The 21217-nt window shown below is 41.3% G+C and overlaps 1 protein-coding gene across 3 annotated transcripts in view; it reads right to left on the minus strand.

Moving 5' to 3' along the window:
- The window catches only part of ADGRB3 (adhesion G protein-coupled receptor B3), a 926819-nt gene that overhangs the window by 429178 nt on the left and 476424 nt on the right, over positions 1-21217 (minus strand). For all 3 annotated transcript variants that reach the window (XM_088456639.1, XM_088456638.1, XM_088456640.1), the window contains 2 exons: positions 13560-13661; positions 13170-13276 (listed from right to left, as the gene is read on the minus strand). In XM_088456639.1, the coding sequence (XP_088312765.1) occupies positions 13170-13276; positions 13560-13661 (209 nt within the window). The remainder of the gene's footprint in view (positions 1-13169; positions 13277-13559; positions 13662-21217) is intronic.

Raw genomic sequence — 21217 nt, forward strand, 5'->3', positions numbered from 1 at the left:
ACCCATAAACCTGAGTGAAGATGTAATGGCAGTAGGTAAAAGGCTGACTGTAAAAGTTGGTAACAAGGGTCCTGAAGCTGAAGGTGTGGGTTGCATGACATGAAGCCAGACCTCAACATTTATGCAACCCAGATCCTTAATGACCACCACATCTTGCTTGCTATGGAATTCCTTATCATTCTAGCAGAACCCCTGGAAGACCTAAACAGACCATAAATCTGGTGAAGATGCATTTCCCAGTGGCATACACCGAAAACATAAAAACAGTTGACATATAACTTGTAGACCTCATCCTCCATACATATTGTCATATTTGCAGCCTCAAGTACCATCATTAATTTGGAGATAAGAGAATAAATTTCAGCAAATCCTCCCTGCTGAATTATATCATGCTTTTCCAGAATACACCCAATGAAGCACTGCCCAAAATACCACCCTCTTCTGCACTACTACTGCTTCTATAACTGCAGATCACATGAATCTATAGCAAAGTGCTTTAAAGAGTGATTGTGCTTGGCAAACCTGAAGACATGAAAAAATTTGCATCTCCCCACAAAGATCATCAACAGACTCACTGGGAGAAGCGTTTGAAGGGGAGAGGGGAAGAGAAGTAGAAATATCCATCATCACAGTCACAAAATCATCTGAAATAAAGGTGGGAAAAGAAACAAAAAAAACAGGCACAGCAAAAGACTGCTGTGCCAATGCAATTCCAGCAAAGGAAGAGGCAAAGAAGTAGCAAGGACAGAGGCAGAAGGAGTAAATCCACAAGTCTGTCCCAATTGTTGAAAGAGTGTCCGCAATTGTACCTGAACAGCCAGCTGTTGCATTACAGGTATCTGTAAAGCTGCAGACCCCTTCCCCTCTGCCACATGAGGCCCACTACTTAACAACAGTAGTCATACATAGGCAGAGACATCCAAGGTAGTCGACTCAACAGAGTAGCCCACTCCAAGGGGCTGACTAAGCAGCTCTTGCCATCACTCTGCAGAGTATTTTGTAGAATACCATGCACAGCATATATTGCACAATCATGCATGTACAGGTAGCTGTCATGAAGAAATCACTGGAAGGTCCCCACCTAATTAAACCAATGCCTGGCATGGCATTGTAGATTGCCAACAGCCTGCCTCAGTCCCCAGATGGAAAAGCCATGTTTTGTGCATGATAGGCACTAACAACCTGTCATGGCTGGTCAAATACAATAGGAAACCCAAGCTAAGACATTCAGTACTCAGTGGGATGCCATGCAACCCTGGCACCTTCCAAATGATGCTCCAATGTCTGCAGAGAAGAGGCAGAACCAGAATGTAATTGATAAAAATCATAACCCACCTATAACTACAATTCCTAACTAAAGATAGGTAAGAGAACAATGCCAGACTTTCCTTATAACACAACCAAATCCTACCACACTTTATAACTCCAACTGACCCTGAATAGTGCTTTAAAAGCCGTCTGGTCTATTCAACCTTCTTCTGCATAAATGACACATGAGCTTTGATCCTCAAAATCTGTTAAGGGAAATGGATGATTTTCTTTGGGTTAATACCTTTCCTGTTGAAGGAGACTACATTAGTACTGTAGTAGATTATCAGCGTGAATGTTAATGGCTAATAAGGAACAAGTATGCTGGCCCCAGCTGGTGAAAGAAAGAGGAAGAGTAAGGACAGAGTAACAAAAATAGAAACAATTAAAATATCAAACCTGTAAAATTCATTAACAAGTTTTGACCATATCCAGTTATAATAAATAATAAGAATAATAAACAAAGGGAAGAAATAGACCACTGTTCCTGGAACTCACAGTCTACAAGCAATCTAACGGATGTACAAAAACCCATCTGGAAAAATGTAGATGGTTTAACAATGCTGCTTTTTGCTCAGAAATAAGAGCAATTGCAACATATATTAAACAGGTTAGAACTTTTGTAAACAGTTAACCAGACTGAATGTGATTCAACAACATATAAGAACCTGTAACTACTGAGAGCACTAGAAAACTCAGCATGGAAGATAAGACATGGATGCATTTCTAGAAGTCTAAGAAAGATATAGGACAGCCATAATCCTAGGTAAGAGGGGGCCTGTAGTGGATGTATACAGGTCAACAGTGAAGAGATGAAACAATGATCCTATTTCCTACATTTCCCCAAGGGTGATTGCCATTTAAGCTATTGGTAGGATAAAATAAGTGAAGATTGCTGTACCAGTAAAGGAGATAAACCTGGAGTAGATCAAGTCTCTTTATAAAGATTGCAATGTCACTATGGGAGTTGAGAGAAGTAGAAAGTTTCCACTTATGCTGAGAAAGAGAAGCTCTATCTGCATTTGTATGAGTTGCTTTTGTTAGCAAGGGGGCAAAGATCTATGTGTTTTTTTGTAAAATACAGTATTATAGTTAGTCATAATGGTCCTGGTATCAAATTTATTATTTCAATTATCAGTATTATATTATTAATAGAAATTATGAATCTTAAAATAGGTAAGATGTTGCGGTATATGTGGCAATAGACTTTCGTAGACCCCAAACTATTTGCCCTAGCCATAGATTATACAAACCAAAGGACTCCTTAAATTATTGGTGGATATACACCATTATGGAATTATAGGCAGATGATTTAATTGCGTCTGTTGTTTACAAATACAGTATTGTACAAAATCATGCGAATGTGATTTCCTGTCATTTGAAGGAATTTTTTAATGCAAAATTTCTCTAAGAATACCCTTCTTATACAATCGTAATACGCACACACTATACAGTATTATATTGTATTATACAGTGTACAAGTGCTAAACCAAAATATGCCCCTTTAAACAGGTTTCAAATGCATTCCATCTAAGTTTTGTACATTAAATGGATGTAAACACAGTCATTTTAAAAACAAACAAACATCATAACTAGAAATGTGTGGTTCGGTTTTCCGGAAAACCGAACACGCCTGAAGTCTAATCGAGCCCCAGCTTTTGGGTTTTTGAGTAGAACCGAGTCTCGACTTGGCTCTGCTATTAGTTCGGAACTCGGATTTAAAAAACAAATCTTGGGTTTGGACAGGGCCGAAACTAGGATTTTTGTCACCAGGGGCAAGACAGTAATTTGGCCCCCTCCCTGGTAATTCCCTCTGCAGCAGTGCCCCTATAGTAATGCCCCCTGAGGTAATGCCCCTGTAGTAGTGCCCATATGATAATGCCCCTGTAGTAGTGCCCATATTGTAATGCTCCCATAGTAATGCCCATATGTTAATACCCCCATATTAATGCCCCTGTAGTGCCCATGCTCCCATATTAATGCCCTTGTGGTAATGCCCCTGTAGTGCCCATGCTTTCATAGTAATGCCCCTGTAGTGTCCATGCTCTCATAGTAATGCCCTTGTAGTGCCCATGCTCTCATAGTAATGCCCCTGTAGTGCCCATGCCCCATAGTAATATCCATGTAGTGCCCTTACAGTAATGCCCCTTTAGTGCTCATGCCCCCACAGTAATGCCCCTGTGGTAATGCCTCTGTAGTGCCCATGCCCCAATATTAATGCTCCTGTAGTGCGCATGCCCCATTAGTAATGCCCATTATTGCCCATGCCCCCATGGTAATGCCCATGCCCCCATAATAATGCCCCTGTAGTGCATCTTAATAAAAAAAAATACTTACCTTGAACCCTGCTCCTGCATCCAGCGTTCGGGAGAGAACTCCAGCCTCCGGCTCCGGCTACACCGCGTCGCTTCAGAGAAGGAGCCGGGCGCCCGCTGGTAATAAATATTACCAGCGGACATCCGGCTTGGAGCCTCTCTGCAGCGCCGGGCTGGAGGTCACTGGCACCGGGTACAGCGGCACACCCGGCACACCCGGGTACAGCGGCCCTGGTTTGGATTGTATGTAAACAGGTCCAAATTACATGATATTAGCTGATTTTATAAATTTTAACTGAAAGCTGAAGCAAAACACTTGAGGGTGGTTTTGACAAAAACAAAAAGCATAACATTTGAGTATGTTTTTGCCAAACATGGGGGTCTGTGCACATTTCTAATCATAACGTGCTTGGACCTCAATATGGAAATTGGAAATACACATTTGAGGTGTGCATGGTGTGGAATTAGTGAAACTGATTCTGTATCTGTGTGTTTACACAATAGTGGACAATCCTGCAAGTGTGTGAATTGGAAATTATACTGTCAGCCCAGTATAGATTCCACCATCTGTGCAAAGATTTATTTTTGTTTTGTGTACTATGTCAGTCATTGTCTGATGACCACAAAACAATAACTATTAAGGTGGCACATCATTTAAATTGTCACACTCCTGCAATGCCCCCCATGTACAGCTCTGGGTAATCAATACCGGTGGGGAAGGTACACTTTATTAATTTGTCACATTCCCGCAATGCACTCTCATGCTGGGTACACACTACATGATGTGTATCCAGCATGATATCTCTAGCGATGGGGCCCGGCAGGGGTTCATACACCTAACTTTAGGGGGGAATTCAATTAGCACTGGATATACCCTGCAGCTAATTGACTGCGCAGCGTGGGGAACAGCTATTCCATTATCCTTTTCCCTGTACAGAAACCACTGGGTTAATGTGCGCTACCCATGGGCGGAACTGCCATAGGTGCAAGGGGTGCAGCTGCTATGGGGCCCAGAGCTGAGAAGGGCCCCATCTTTCTTGTCACACTTACATTTGTTATATACATTTTCACCAATTTGTGGTACTTAGGGGCTCTTATAAACTTAAAAACTTTTGCAATGGGGCCTTCAAATACCTAGTTATACCCCTTGCGCTACCCCATTGATTCCATGTAAAATACGAATCAATGGGTTTCCCCATGCATTAAAATGTAGATACTGCATTTTTATATATTTTTATATAGGGGGTAGGGTTAGGGTTAAAGTTAGGCACTCGGGGGGAGGGTTAGGTTTAGGCTGCAAGGAGGGAGGGTTAGAGGTAGGATTAGGATACTTACCAATAGGTGTGGGTATCCTAACCCTGTCAGGATGCCAGAATTGGGACACTGACCTACGAGATCCCAAGTGCTGGCATCTCCTATTCAACCCAAAATAGCATTGACAGAGTAAAGGGGCCCCTACATCACAATTCTCAACAAAACAATTCTGTGATTTCTTTCCATTATTTAAAGTTTCCCCAATCCACCCATCTGTGCCCATACAGTACAGATATTTTTTGTGATTTGCAGATCATTTTCAGAAAAGACAGAAATGCTCATCATTTTCAGCGAATCACAGATCTGCCAATCTTGAAAGGCTCATCATTTTACTAGTAATGGTGAACAAATTGGCTGATCATCTTCATACACTACCAATGTACAGCCCAGATTGATCTCTGAAATTCGATGTGTTGGACAACCTGATTTAGCGATTCGGCAATCGGTGAACCCCATACATTGCTGATTTTTTGGGACATAAACTAACACACTAATTAGCAGGGTGCTAATACTTAAAATAATGTATACCAATATATTTAGTGCACAAATTAATTTTATAAAGCTAGAGCCAGTGTAAGTTCACAAAAAAAAAACAACTATAAAGCCAATCACTAGAAAATGAACGGGTTTTGCACTAATTTGAGGTATATAAAAATTATGCTATTCAATACTATTACCAAATATGGCAGAACCAAATAAGATCCAGACGCCAGAATAGTTTTAAATATATTTATATTAAATAATCTAATTAATAAAAAACATAAAAAGCATACATATTCAGGTGTACTATACACTATAACATGCTAAAAATCAGCACAGTTATATGTAGAGGTGGGTGCTTCCAATAGCCATTTTATTCTCTCAATACAATGTTAATGGAGCAAAGTATGTCACTTTAAGATCTCACCACATTAGACTGTAAAGGTAAGGTTGTTTGAGTGTCCACTCCTCCGTTTAATAAGCTCCGGTTCAGGAGTATTTGGAGCTTCGTCGGGCTAACGTGTGCAAGCAGTTCTCCTGGGCAGTAATTTTCCCAGTCTGTGACAGCCCTTCACCACACTGCAGAAAAAGCACTCTCCTGGCTTACAGAATAGGCCTGTCTATATCTTCGTCTTCTCTCCTCTATAAGGTGAGTGCTGGCGATACAGGGACAGGGCTGACAAAGTCCCACCAAGTAGCAGATCAAATAAGAACAGTCCTCCTGAAGTCCTCTGATCACAGGATCATAGGCTGACAAAATTACTGCCCAGGAGAACCGCTTGCACACCTTAGCCCGACGGGGCCGCAAATACACCTACATACAGTCTAATGTGGTGAGATCTTAAAGTGACATACTTTGCTCTATTAACATTTTACTGAGGAAAAAAAACGGCCATTGGACGCACCCACCTCTACATATAACTGTGCAGATTTTTAGCATGTTACAGTGTATAGTACACCTGAATATGTATGCTTTTTATGAATTAGATTTTTTGGGACAATCATCTGCAAATGCCAAATTGTCACAATTAATCACAGATATATGGGGGGCTTTAATTTGTACACAGATATGTCAATGATGGATCACATGGAATAGATAAATGTCAGCAATACGGTCTTAAAAGGCGCATACAGAGCTGTAACTAGACTTTTTGGTGCCCTGTGCCAGAGAGAGCATTGGCGCCCCCCCATTTTTTAAATAGGGACATAAGATATAATATAAATAGAGCCATGGCCTCATGGGGAAGGGCCAGGGAAGAGATAGGGGAGGCCAGGAGATGCTGGTGATAAAAGAAGAGGAAGCTGCAAGTGAGAATGATAATAAACAGGAAAATTGACAGGCCCAAACAGTGTCCCCTGCCCTGTGGTGCCCTGTGCCATGGAACTGGTCGCACTACCCGAGTTAGGGCCCTGGGTGCATACATCAGCAATCACAAAAAAACTTTTGTGATTTTTTTCCCCCTATTTAAAGAACCCCTAATCCACCAATCAGTGCCCACACATTACAGATATTTTTCAGTGATTTGCAGATTATTTTCAGCAAATAAACAGATCTGCCAACTTTGAAAGGCTCATCATTTTTCTAGTACTGGTCGACAAATCAGCTGATCGTTAACATACAGCAATTTACAGCCCTGATTGATCACTGAAATTCAACATGTTGGACAACCTGATTTAGCGACTCTGATCACTTTTTGATCGGAATCAGCACTCTGTGAACCTCATACATTGCCGATTTTTTGGGCCAATCATCTGAAAAACGCCAAATTGCTCCAAATGATCGCAGATGTATGAGGGCCCATGAATGATACTATGTTGCAATGTTAGGATCCACTGTCACAGATTCTCAAAATGTATAGAGAGAGACAAGTAATTATGTAGAAATGCGGCTATGATAATAAGCAAAAGTTCAAAAGTTCCCTGAGCATAACCTGTCTCCTGCAGTGAGGTCGAAACAGCTGCTATGGGGAAGGGGCTGGTGATCACGAAAACCAATCTGTCAACTTTCCTTCATTTTAAACTTTCACATATTTTAAACTCATTTTTGTGGTTTCACTGCAACTATTAATTTAATTCAGTGGTTCCCAAACTCAGGGCCTGATTCAGTATGGATCGCTACACCGATTGCAATAGCGATTACGCACACAATCTCACTGTAAAGATATGCTAATCCTCTGCGATCTCTATGCAGTCACAGCACAACATGAGGACGCCCACCTTACCTTACACACATCCATAATACTTAGCTAGACTGCGAATGTCGAATAACATCGCAGCCTCACACACACTTGCACAAGGTCAGACCTTACTCAGGAATTGCTAACCTAATTGCACGCAGTGAAAGTCCAAGCTGCGTATGGCATTGCAGTGCCTAATTTATGCATGCTCCTGCAACGCCGTTCAAACGCACTGGCAAGTCCTGCATTTCGCCAACACCGTCCCATCACCTCCCTCAAATGGTACTTCCTGCCAATCACTCTGCAAAGGGTCTGTGTAGTCTCTACGATCGCTGTCCAGATTGCAGTGGTTGGTTTGCATACTGTGATGCATACGTAGAATGCAACAATTGGCCAATTGCATGAGTAATCACAGTTGTGATCCTTGCTGAATCAGGCCCTCAGTCCTCAAGGTACCCTAGCTGTCCAGGTTATAAGGATATCCATGATTAAGTACAGGCGATTTAATTAATACCTCAGTCAGTGTGATTATACCGTCTGTGCACAATCATGGCTAGCCTTAAAATCTGGATTGTTAGTTATATTTTGTGTCCTAGATTCAGGCTTTATTTGCTGTAAATTATTATAGAGCCGCATCATGCATAAATAATAGAGATGTGCGCCGAACCCCATGTTTTGGTTTTGGTTTTGGATCTGGATCTCCCCTTGTTTTGGATCTGAATTGGTTTTGCCAAAACCTCACCTCAATGTTTTGATTTCGTATTTTGGTTTTGGAACTGGATTTTTTCTTAAAAAGTCAAAATAAACAGCTAAAATCACATAAAATGGGCCTTTTTTTGTTCCTACAGTATTAATAACCTCAATAACCTTTATTTCCTCTCGTTTCCAGTCAATTTTGATCACCTCACAGCTCACAATATTGATTTTTTTCATCTAGTTATAGAGCCAAAAGGTTGCATCCAGCTTGCTGGCTAAAAACTGATTGATATAATTATTAATAGAGTTGAGGACTGTGCAAAGATGATGGTTGGGATACCCTTGAGGATTGAAGAATGGATAGTTGATAGTTGGTGCAGCCCCTGGCTGTAAAATTGATAATAAATTAATTAAAAAACAATTCAATGGTGCAACCCCTGGCTGTAAAATTGATAATAAATGAATTAAAAAACAATTCATTGGGTGCAGCCCCTGGCTGAATAATTAATAAAAGAGATTCATTGGTGCTGCCCCTGGCTGTAAAATTGATAATAAATAAATTTAAAAACAATTCATTGGGTGCAGCCCCTGGCTGAATAATTAATAAAAACCAATTAATTGGTACAGCCCTTGGCTGTTAAATTGATAATAAATTAATTAAAAACAACCAATTGGGTGCAGCCCCTGGCTGTAAAATTGATAATAAATTAATTTAAAAATAAATCATTGGCTCTTAAACCAACCATAATTTAAAATGTCAGGCAGCAGTGCCCCAACCAGCACATAATGGAAAGGAAAAAGGTGCAAGATGGAATAGTCCTTGGGCCCTCCAACCCACCCTTATGTTGTGGATTTCAGTCTGATGGAAAAAAACTCACAAGGTAGGACTTAAACCTAGGATCCAGAATGGTCACCAAAATATACTTTTCAGATTTCAATAGATTGACGACTCTTGGATCCTGGTGAAGTGAATCAAGGGCTTTATCCACCAGTCCAACATACTTTGCGCAATTGCTCCATTTCACCTCCTCCTTCAGTTTCTCCAGCTGTTTTTTCAAAAGTCTTATGAGGGGAATGACCTGACTCAAGCTGGCAGTGTCTGAACTAACTTCACGTGTGGCAAGTTCAAAGGGTTTGAGAACCTTGCACAACACGGAAATTATTCTCCAATGCGCTTGAGTAAGATGCATTCCCCCTCCATGGCCTATATCATAGTCCATTGTATAGCCCTGGATGGCCTTTTGCTGTTCCTCCATCTGCTGAAGCATATAGAGGGTAAATTTCCATCAAGTTACTACCTCTTGCTTCAGCTGATGGAAGGGCAAATTTAACAGTACCTGCTGGTCATGCAATCTTCAACAAGTGGTCGCTGAATGTCTAAAATGTCCGGATATTTTGCGGGCCACCAAGAGCATCTCCTGCACGACCGTGTCAGTTTTTAAAAAACGTTGCACCACCAAATTAAATGTGTGAGCAAACATGGGACGTGTTGGAATTCGCCCACATGTAATCATCTCACAATATTGGTGGCATTGTCTGAAATAAAAAATCCCAAGGAGAGTCCAAGTGGGGTAAGCCATTTAGTACTGATTTCCCTGAGTTTTTCTAAGAGGTTCTCAGTGGTATGCCTCTTAGTGAAACCAGTTATGCAAAGAGTAGCCTGCCTCTGTATCAGCTGTCTTTTGGTAGATGTTGCTGCTGCTGTTGCTGTTGTAGGCAATACACCTACCAAGTGGGCTGTCACAGTCATGTAATCCTTAGTTTGCCCTGTCCCACTTGTCCACATATCAGTGGTCAAGTGGACATGGGTACAACTGCATTTCTGAGGACATTAATAAGGTTTTTTTAATGTCCTTGTACAGACTTGGAATTGCTGTTCTAGCAAAGTGGAATCTAGAAGGGATCTGTTAGCGAGGACACAGGACCTTAATTAACTTTAGAAAACCCACTGCAGTAATGGCGGATACTGGACGCACATCTAATACCAGCATAGCTGTTATGGCGTCAGTAATCTGCTGTGCAAATGGATGATTGCTGTCATACTTGTTTGCACTTGCAAATGATTGTTTAACAGTTAATTGTTATTTGGAGGATACGCTACAAGTAGTCTTCCTCCTTGTCCCCTTCTGGGATGAAGATCCACTCACAGCAACAGCAGCAGCAACAGGCATAGTCATCAAGGATCCTTCTGTGGAATCATGGATAGGAGAGGAGTCAATTATGCTTCGAATACCAACATTGGATGCAGCAGGACTATTCCCGATGACGAATGAGGATGTTGATGATGCAGGTGTTGGTGTTGGAGATAAAAGGCACTTGGATTTCACAGAGAGGGAGCAGGTAGGTGACACTGGACTTGTTACGTTTTAAGTTTTGGAACTTGCCGATGTACACTTTGATATTTGATGAATGCGCTCCAAGTGACGTAATGAGGAGGAGGTCCTAGGTGGTTTAGGTCCCGCCCTCTACTCACTCTTGCTTGGCAATGGTCACATATGGCTTGACAACTGTTGTCCGGATTGGGGTGGAAATAATTCCACACGTGAAAAGTAGATTTTTTTGTCTTTTGTTCCGGCATGAGAACAATGGGTTTTGGCTTTTTCAAACCATGGGCAACAGCTGTTGCCTTACTTACACAAAGGACATTCTCGGCATCAACATCCTCATCACCAACATCTTCATCATCAACATCCTCATCTTCCTTAGCACCTTCAACTACCAAAATATTCTCCTCCTCCATGTGCAATTCCACAGAAGCATCCTCGATAACTACGTCTGCAAGATGTTGACTGCCCTTCCCACATTTACAGAGGGCACACAAATGTTGGAACTTGGAGGATCCTCCTGTACACTAGCATTTAGGTCTGGCTCAGACATGGCAACCGCGGACACACTTACACTCTCCTCAGGGATTTGTGATTTCGATTTCTCAGGGCACATAGTTGGTTTTTCCAAAGGGCTATCAGAATCAGAACAAGCAGTCTTTATAAAGAAAGTCCAAGGCCTTATCCTTTCCATGCCACTTTGTGTAGTGAATGGCATATTGCCAATTTTTTGTTTATCTAAGGTCAAATTTTTTCCTTTCAATTTTTTTTTCTTTCTTTGGTAAAAGTAGCTTTACCATATCGATGGCGTGACTTAAGCCCTGGGGCATGGGCCTTCATAGAGGACATGGAAGTTGATGGCCTTGCACCGCTGGTGGGAGCTACAACATGTGGTTCTTGGCCTTGCTCTCCTGTCATGTGACAGCCCTCCATATTTTCTGCAGTCTTGAAGCAGTTGAGTTGCGTTGCCGACTTGCTAGATCTTGTGCGGCTAAGCCTAGCACGCACAGACACAGAGACATTACAAAGAAAAGACAAGTTTTTTTTTTTTCAGCTCCAGAACTTGGGCCCAGAGCACAGATTGATGACTACTGGAGTCGGGCAGCACTAGCTTGCATTGCTGACTTGCTGTATTTTGTGCGGTTAAGCCTAACACGCACACAGACAAATATATATTACACAAAAAAATACACTTTATTTAGGTCCAGAACTTGGGCTCAGATGGAAGCAGCAGACAGCACAGCAGACGTCACCAGCCCAGATGGCTCAGCAACATCCCAGATGGACACAGCAGACAGCACAACACCAGCCCAGAATGGATCAGCACCAGCCCAGGACACAGCAGACAGAACAGGACACAGCAGACAGAACAGCACATCACCTCTTCCCAGCCCTACACTACCCACCGTCCCTGTTCAGTCTCCACAGCCGGAATGAAATGGCGCCCACCGCGTCCCTTATATATAGAGACGAAAGCTCACGAGCCGCGAGATTTCGTCTCTATGGTTTTGCCTCGATGACAGAGATCCGAGTAAGGCGGAAACATCCGAGCCGGCTTGGATCTGACTCGGATCCCCTTAGTTCTGGTGGGTTCGGATCTCTTAGATCCAAACCCGCTCATCTCTGATAAGTAACTAAGATGGAACATATTAAAGTATTTGCTGCTAGACAGTTCTATTCATAGGAAATACAAAAGACTGAAAAAAAAACTGTAAAATAATTTCACTGGTGCTATACCTAATAGAATTTGTAAAATAACCTAAACAAGTGGGGGGGGGGGCATGTGCAAGCCTCCTGGTGGCCATATGTTATGTGGTATTTTCATAAAGATGGAGCAGAAGATTGCAAGGGCTGTGGCAGTGCCAGACTGTGTGATTTCTTGCACTGTCGCCTTTTATTTGAATATATCACACAAAAGATGGCCGGTGGCAGCGTATATAGGGGAGAGCCTGCAGCTTGAGTGCATAGTGCGTGGCACGGGGCCCTCTCTGCTTATGGGCCTGTGTCCACCACACACTGCACCCATTGTAGAAATGTCACTGACCTAAACAACCAAAACCGTAAAAATGGATAAAACATTAGGGAAATAATAATATTCCCAAAAGTATATCTAAATAGGTGGGAATAACTGTGATAGGGGTTTAAAATTTAAACTTTAAATGAAATGCTGCTGTTTCCTTATTGTATCACACATGCACACTGTTTACTGTACATTACTTCATTTGTATACGAGCAGTAATGTCTTTGGGTAACATAAATGCACTGTGGCTTTATTTCAGTTAAAGATGGTGCAAGTATGTCTTATAACTGAAAACGCAATGTGACAGAATTAATATGGTATACTCATTATGCTTGTTCATTTCCAGGAAGACACTGAAATTGAGTTTCCAGTGATTAGTGTTTGGCTCAGTTAATATGAATGAACTGAATTCAGAGCTGTTTTATTTGCTTAGCTTGTGCTGCATTTTTGACTAGATATGAATGAGTTACATTTTCTGCACAGTGACATAATAGGAATTAAACATAACAAGGACAATAGCTGGCTTTGCACCTACTGAAAGCTGCAAGTGTCTGTATTCAGCTGATATGCATCTTGCAAAGCTTGGCTGTTCCCAGAAGGCTACGCCATGAAGATTGAGTGAGCAGCGCCTGCTAGTGGTACCTATGAGTAACACAAGATGCAGAAAATATTTGTTAGCTTCAATAGCAATGCTGAAATCATGCAAAGGCAATCTCACAAATGACTCTATTTAGCTTTATAACATCGGGAAATCGAGCTATACAATATATATTCAATTTTCTTAACATTCTATTTGTATAAATGATAATTTGAAGGGTGCAATTATGAGCTTGTAAATTGTGCTAGGGATAAATAAACATGTTTGCACATTACTCATATAGCCTTATATAAATGTATATATATCTCTTAATAGCAGAACATTTACCAGTAGCATTAAGAGGACATCGATTGAATGCCAGGTCTCCAGCTGGGGTTCTTTTCCATACCATAGACATCAAATAGTCCTCAGGGCAGATTTCATAAGGAGCTGTGAATAAGAGTGAGAGATTTATATTAAAAACACACATCAAGGATTCTGAGATTATTTGTCACGCTACTCAGTTTTCAACATGCCTGAGGAAAGAAGCTTAGTAGTCCAGTGTATTTGTTTCTAAAAACATTAGCTCCATGGTAAAAATAGCTCACCCAGCAGTTTCTGCCTGTCATATTTTTTAGTGTAATATCTGCAGATGTGTGTGGAATTGTTTCTTAATTCATAATATATTAAAGATGCAGCATATTGCGTGGGTAGTGCTGTTTATTCATGGGTCAAATATTAAAAGGCAAATGTTTAGATTAATAAGTTTTGGTTAGCAAAATAGTAACATGGTAACACACACACGCATACGCACATACACACACAAAATTCTATGGGTTATGTCACTCCACTAACTAATCATCCATACAGACCCTGGTGCCTTCCTCGAGTAAACATCCATTTATCTTTACACTCAGTTACTACATTAGTAGGTACAGCTGTATACCTACAGATAATGCATATATATAATCAGCCAATTATGTGATCTGTGATCAACTCAATTTATAAAAGCATGCAGACATGGTCAAGAGGTTCAGTTGCTGTTCAAACCAAACACCAGAATCTGGAACAAATGTGAACTACAGCAAGTGAATTTGATAAAGGAAGGATTGTTGATGCCAGAAACATTGGTTTGAGAAACTTCTGATCTACTGGGATTTTCACACACAACAGTCTCTAGCATTTACAGAGAATAGTGTGCAAGACAAAAAACAACCAGTGAGCAGCAGCTCTGTGGACAAACTTGTTTTGCTAATGATAGAGGTCAGAGGAGAAGGGCCAGACTGGTTGAAGATGACAGGAAGGTGATAGTAAGTTAAATAACCCTGCATTACAACAGTAGTGTGCATAAGATCATTTCTGAATGCACAGGTTTTTGAACCATTAAGCAGATGTGCTGCAGCAACAGAAGACTACACCAGATTACTGTCCCATCAGAACAGGACACTGAGGCTACAGTGGGCCCAGGATGGACAGTCAAAGATTGGAAAAATGTTTCCTGTTCTGATGAATCTTGAGGTCTACTACAACAGCCATTCTGATTAATTAGTAGAAACACACTCATGTGGGATACTAACCAAACAGAATGGCTGTTCTCCAACTCTGACCAATCAGAGCACATCCATTTATTTTAATCCGAATGACAGGAACTGTGTCTGCCATTCGCAACGTGGTCGCTCACGGGAAAAGTTCTTTGTCATTTCATGTGTTTCATGCTAAGTATGTAGATGCTTACATGGACCTATTGTAAATATTTGGTGGAGTGTTTCATGCTAAGTATGTAGATGCTTACATGGACCTATTGTAAATATTTGGTGGAGTGTTTTTTCAATTAATTACTTTATCTCACTGTCTATTTTAATTTTTTTTTGTACAGGTGCACTACAACCATCAACAGGCCTTGCCATACGTCATTCAAATGTCCTATTACATTCAGGCCATCATATGAGGTTTGTTGTGTGCAGCCTACAAATCTGTGGCAACAGTGTGATGTTATCATGTCAACACGGAATCTCTAAAGAATGTTTCCAGCAACTTCTTTATTTCATACCATAAAGAATTCAGGCTGAACTGGGAGCAAATATGGTTCTACCCAGGTTTAGAAAAGTGCACCACTAATACATGAGCACCAAGCCGAGGCACCATTTTGACTTAGTACAGCACTTCCTATTACTTAACAACCTAACAACCAACATGCTTGCTTAGCAACCCTTCATATATGAATTAACACCACAACATTTAAACGTGCATTTTAATAGAGACCACCACTATAGCAAGTAAAAGACAATATTTTTTGTAGCTAACATACAAAAAATAAACATGCCTAAATGTAGCCAGCTACTATAACAAACTCAGCAGAGAAATTATAAATACCATGTCATGTGGATAAGTCACTAGCCTAACAAAAAAATTTTTATAAGAAATAATTCAATAAGATAATTTCATTAAATCACACTGGTGCTAATGTAATGCATTTCTGTATCCAGGAAGCTTCCAATCTAGATAAATATTTGCTCTATCTCCGTTACATTTCATTATAATAACATGGTGATCAATCTTATATCTCAATGTAGAGAGATTATTTATGTACATTGGTAATAAACTGTCTAGCTACCAGTTGGTCATAGTATTTGGTCTCTAGAGCAGATCTGATTGTTGAAGTAAGTAGAACCATCCTCTCATTGAATTGTCTGGTATATTTCCCAACACAACAAAGTACATAGGGACAGATTACAGTATAAATAAATTTACTGAAATATGTAAACAAACAGGACTGGGGGGGGGACTTTAAGTGCCATATTTGCAGATATTTGGAAACAATATTAACATTTAAACATTCTCATTAGGGCAAAATATTTCATATATATTATATTCCACATTTATAATTCTGTTTATGAGTAAGCGTGGCATTAAATGATTTTATCTCCATACACCCTCACATTTATCTGTACACTAAAGGAGTATATTTACTAAAGTGAGAGTTTTAGAAGTGGAGATGTTGCCCATAGCAACCAATCAGCTTCTACTTAACGTCTAACGGCTTCTAGAAGATAATAGCTACAATCTGATTGGTTGCTATGGGCAACATCTCCACTTCTAAAACTCTCACTTTAGTAAATTTTACCCTTAGCGTTCTCCATAACACCATAGTGAAAACAAACTAAATAACATTAAAAATAAAGTATAATGGTATCCTAAAATTACTTACATTTTTAAGAATTATTTTATATATACACATATTCCTCAGCACTTTACAAGGAGTATTTGTTAGTTTACATCAGTCCCTGTACAAGTGGAGTTTAGGTTTTATAGAAGTGGAGATGTTGCCCATTGTAACCAATAAGATTCTACCTATTATCTTCCTTTACAGTGATTCACAACCTCTGTCCTCAAGGCACACTTACAGTCCTGGTTTTAGTGCTATCCATGCTTGAGCACAGAAGGTTAAATCAAAATAACTGAAGTACTAATTAAGACACATGTGCCCAAGCATGGCTATTCTTAAAACCTGGCCTGTTAGTGTGCCTTGAGGACCTTGAGGGAACCCGTGTACTAATCACTTACCCTGGTGTCTGTGGGCTTGATTCAGCTTTGGAAATAGAGAGAGCACGTTACTGTGATCCAGGACAAACCATGTTGCAATGCAAGGGGTGCAAATACATACATTTTATGTTGCATGTAGTGTAAATACTGGCTGCTTTTGCATGTACCGTAGCCCACAAATACTGCACAGCTTTATTTTTACACTGCAATTTAGATGTCAGTTTGGACACACTAATCCCAAATCTAAATCTCTCTGCACATTTTACATCTGCCCCTCCTGCAGTGCAGCATGGTTTCACCAAGATGATCAGTTACATGCTGTTCCTTACTCTATTCCTTAAGCTGAATCAGGCCCTGTGTTCGAAAAATGATAGCTAGGAGCTGATTGGTTGGTACTTTATCTCCATCCACTTTTTCTCTACAAGGCTTAATACATAGACCCCATTGATTCCTATTGTTTCAAGTGTCACCATACCTAGGGGGAGATTTATCAAATCTTAGAGAAAGATAAAGTGGAGAGAGATAAATCAGCTTCTAACTGTCATTTTACAGGTTGTGCTAGAAAAATTACAGAAGCTAATTGGTTGCTCTGAGAAACTTCTCCACTTTACCTATCTCCAATATTTGCTAAATCTCCCCCTACTCATATACTTGGGGATGGAAGCATTGTTTGCACTGCTGAGTGGGGCAGTTTCTCGCATGCTGCCTGCACACTGCACCATTATTGTTGTTCAAGCAAATCGGAGACATTGATGTGAATGGAGTGTCTGCAAGTTATCCTCCGTGTGTTAAAGAGTTTAATGTTAACATGCTGTATTACTGGAGTGTGAACTTTCATGATTCAAATGTCAGTGTGTAATTGGCCTTGAGTATTATTATTATTATTATTATTATTATTATTATTATTATTATTATTATTATTATTATTATGTGATTCTTCAGATATTAAACATATACAGTATGTACAAGTGTTAATGGTTCAAATAGGCTTCTGAGTTGCACCAATGCTAGTATTCCGCTGTATAGTTCTACAAAATAGTGTTCAGCCTGGATAATCAAATATACAGTAGGAAACAAAAGTAGTACTTACATTCTCATTTCATCAGAACATATCTACCTACACAAGAATTCACTCCAAGAAGAACCAGTATCTACAGGATCAGATAAATGTGTTGTTTTCTTCTCTGATGTAATTGCCAAGAAAGCTTTCAGAGTAACAGCTTTTGAAGCTTGGGTCTGATTCAGGTTGGATTGCAAGGATGCGGACACAAGGCTGCCATCGATGTTTGCATTCTGCGCATGCGTATGCATCGCAGTGCCCGTGTGCATACCGGCCACTGCAATCGGGTATGCGAATGCAGCGGACACGCAGCGGCACACAGAAATGAATGAAGGGAAGCACTGTTTGGGGGTGTAGAGGGGATTTTGTCGAAGGAACGCAGGTATGCCTGTCGTTTGAACGCTGTTACAGGGGCGTGCATAATTAATCCCCAGCGACGGCATACGCAGCCAGAGCTCCACATGGCGACAGGAAGCTTCGCTGGTTGTGAGGCATATCATGCTCAACCACAACTCTGCGTATGGGTTCAATGTTTCTCGATGTTACCAATGTTTTTGCTGACTTGCGGATGTATGTAATGGAAGTGGGTGGTTTTATAAGCTGATGGGCGTCTTGTTACAGTGCTGCGATTGCAATGCGATCGCATTCATTTGCATATTTTCGCAGCGAGCGGGTGTGTGCGATTACAGACTTGTGATCTGTGCTGAATCAGGTTCTTTGTCCCAGGTAGAAACAGTATACAGGTCTATCTAGCTCATGTTAACATTACATACAGTAGGAATGCAATGTTACCCAGCTTTCTAGTCCAGTGACTGATTATTTATACTAAGTTATACTAAGCTTGGTTTTAAATGTAACGATAGGAAGTCCTTTGTGCAAAATGAACACATAAAAAACCACTGCCCATAATAAAAATTCAATTATTTTTTTTTTTTAATTAAATCAAATAGGAAATGTCTTTAATTTTATGTGACATTTTTCATAAATTTAATTGAAGCATTCTACAATATAAGAGGAAACCTGAAAATGAACTCATGCTATTGCTATTGAAATATTCATATTGTAAAACATTTCTAAGTCAAATATGGAAGTGTAACATACAGTAGTTGTGGGAAGAATGGGGTTTGGGAAATGTAATGCTACAAAACAAGATGTAAAATAAGCCTCGCTTGTGTAACAGACAATGGAAAAAACGATTGCTCAGATAAAGAGTGACTATGAAGAGAAATAAAATACAAAGCGAGGAAAAAGGATGCAGATAAATATGGTGCAGAGTTTGTCAAGCATCTTCCTAGGACTGCTCAAGTCTGCTTTTAAATATTTATTTTCCATTGCACAATAACAGTAAATAGCATGAAATACCTTACTAAATCTTATCTGTAGATCTACTCAGAGCAAGGGAACGTGTCGGTCTCCTGGTTTCAGCTGAGAAGAGAAAACCTATGATTATGTTCAGGGGTGAAACTAGGCTTTCTGTCACCTGGGGTCTAGACTCAGCTCAGCGCCCCCCATGCCCTCCCCAGCAGATAGTAGTCACCATCTAATAATATGACCGCCATATAATGCAGAGAACATCACAGTGACTGCCATACAATACAAAGAACCAGGGCAGATGATCTGATGGGCCGGTACGTCTGAGCAGGTCCGTCTCCTGGTGCTCTGCTCAGCTGACATGCTGAGAAATGGGGTTGTGTCGTGATGAAAGGCGGGATAGCACACGGGTATCCCCCTCCTACAGTGGGAGGGGTTGACTGTGTTCTCAGTGCCTGATAGCAGCTGCAACTCCAGCTCCTTCACTGGTGTTCCCTCCCTTTATCACCTGGGGCGGGGGTATCCTCAGTGCAGGGTGCCGGTGGTGTCCTTAGTGCAGGTTTGCTGACGGTGTCAGCAGTGCTGTGTTGGCAGGTTTGCTGACTGTGTCGACAGGTTTGCTGACTGTGTCGGCAGTGCAGGGGTGTTCTCAATGCAGGGTGCCGGCAGTGTCGGCAGAGCGGGGGTGCCAGTGGTGTCCTCAGTGCAGGTTTGCTGATTGTGTCGGCAGTGCAGGAGTGTTCTCAATGCAGGGTGGCGGCGGTGTTGGCAGAGCGGGGGTGCAAGCGGTGTCCTCAGTGCATGTGTGCTGATAGTGTCGACAGTGCAGGGGTGCTGGTGGTGTCCTTAGTGTGGCAGTGTTGGCAGTGTGGGGGTCGCTGACAGTGTCCTCAGTACAGGGGTGCCAGCAGCGGTGGTGTCGGCAGCGGGATATGCTGCCAGTGGGGGTGCCGGCGGTGTTGGCAGCAGGGGGTGCCAGCGGTGTCAGGCAGTGGGGGATGGCGGGCGCCATCTTCTTTTTCTTATACATTTTCAATGGGCTTAACGCTGATTGGCTGAGAGCCGTGACAGACTGCTCTCTCAGTGTTAAGCCCGTTCAATACAAAACCTGTTGGGTCGCGAGGTTTTGCATCGGGTGTTGGATCCGGGGCAGCTGCAATTCGGGTGGGTTAGGATCTCTGAGATCCAAACCCGCTCATCTCTACTTATTATGTTAATGAGTTCAACAAGGAGAGTTTGCTTTAGTGATTGTCTGCTCCATATTGGGAAAGCAGATTGGAAGCCTTCAATTCCAGGCCTCATTTGAACAGACTCTGTGAATTCATTAAGCTGGTTTGTTTCATGTCAACATGGAAAAAAATATAGATAAGGTAATGTGAGGTGAGCACTAAGGTGACTTGTTACATAACAATGCTATACATGGTGTCACTAGAGATCAATTATTAGATTGCATTTTACAGTAGTGCATAAATTGCAGTGAACCACAGCAAGCAACACACAACTAGAACCTAACTGTCTAATGTAGAGCTTCTCAAACTCCACCATTACAGGTTTTAAGGATATCCATGCTTGAGCACAGGTGACTTAGTCAATTTGATCTAACCATTTGGACTCAAGCATGGCTATCTCTAAAACCTGGAATGTAATGGCAGAGTTTTGGAAACTCTGGTCTAATGTGATACATGTTTAAATGTTTAAATGAAACAGCAGTTTAAGTGAATGGCAAAAATCCAGATATTTTTAGAATACTAGTAGTAATCACATCCAGGGCCATAACTAGGGATGTGCAACCTCTGTGGGAGGCACCACCACCTCATGGCTCTTGCTTCTTCTTGGCAAGGTGCCTGTAACTGCACCCTGCAGCCAGGATCACTGCTGCAGCACCACTGGAGTGTGCTTTAGATACACCTGGCAGGCACGCTGCAGTCGATGCCACTAATTAGAGCATCCTCAGGATGTTCCAATCAGCGCTGCACTTACTGGTGCCGACGACCCCGCCCCCTCTGTGCACCATTATGATGTTATACGCCCGATGTCATGATGTCAGGTGCTAAGGGGACGGCCGACACAGGGCACTATTTAGCCCTGTCAT

The sequence above is a fragment of the Taudactylus pleione genome, unplaced genomic scaffold, assembly GCF_031769625.1.
Source record: "Taudactylus pleione unplaced genomic scaffold, aTauple2 ptg000710l, whole genome shotgun sequence".
Classification (NCBI taxonomy): domain Eukaryota; kingdom Metazoa; phylum Chordata; class Amphibia; order Anura; family Myobatrachidae; genus Taudactylus; species Taudactylus pleione.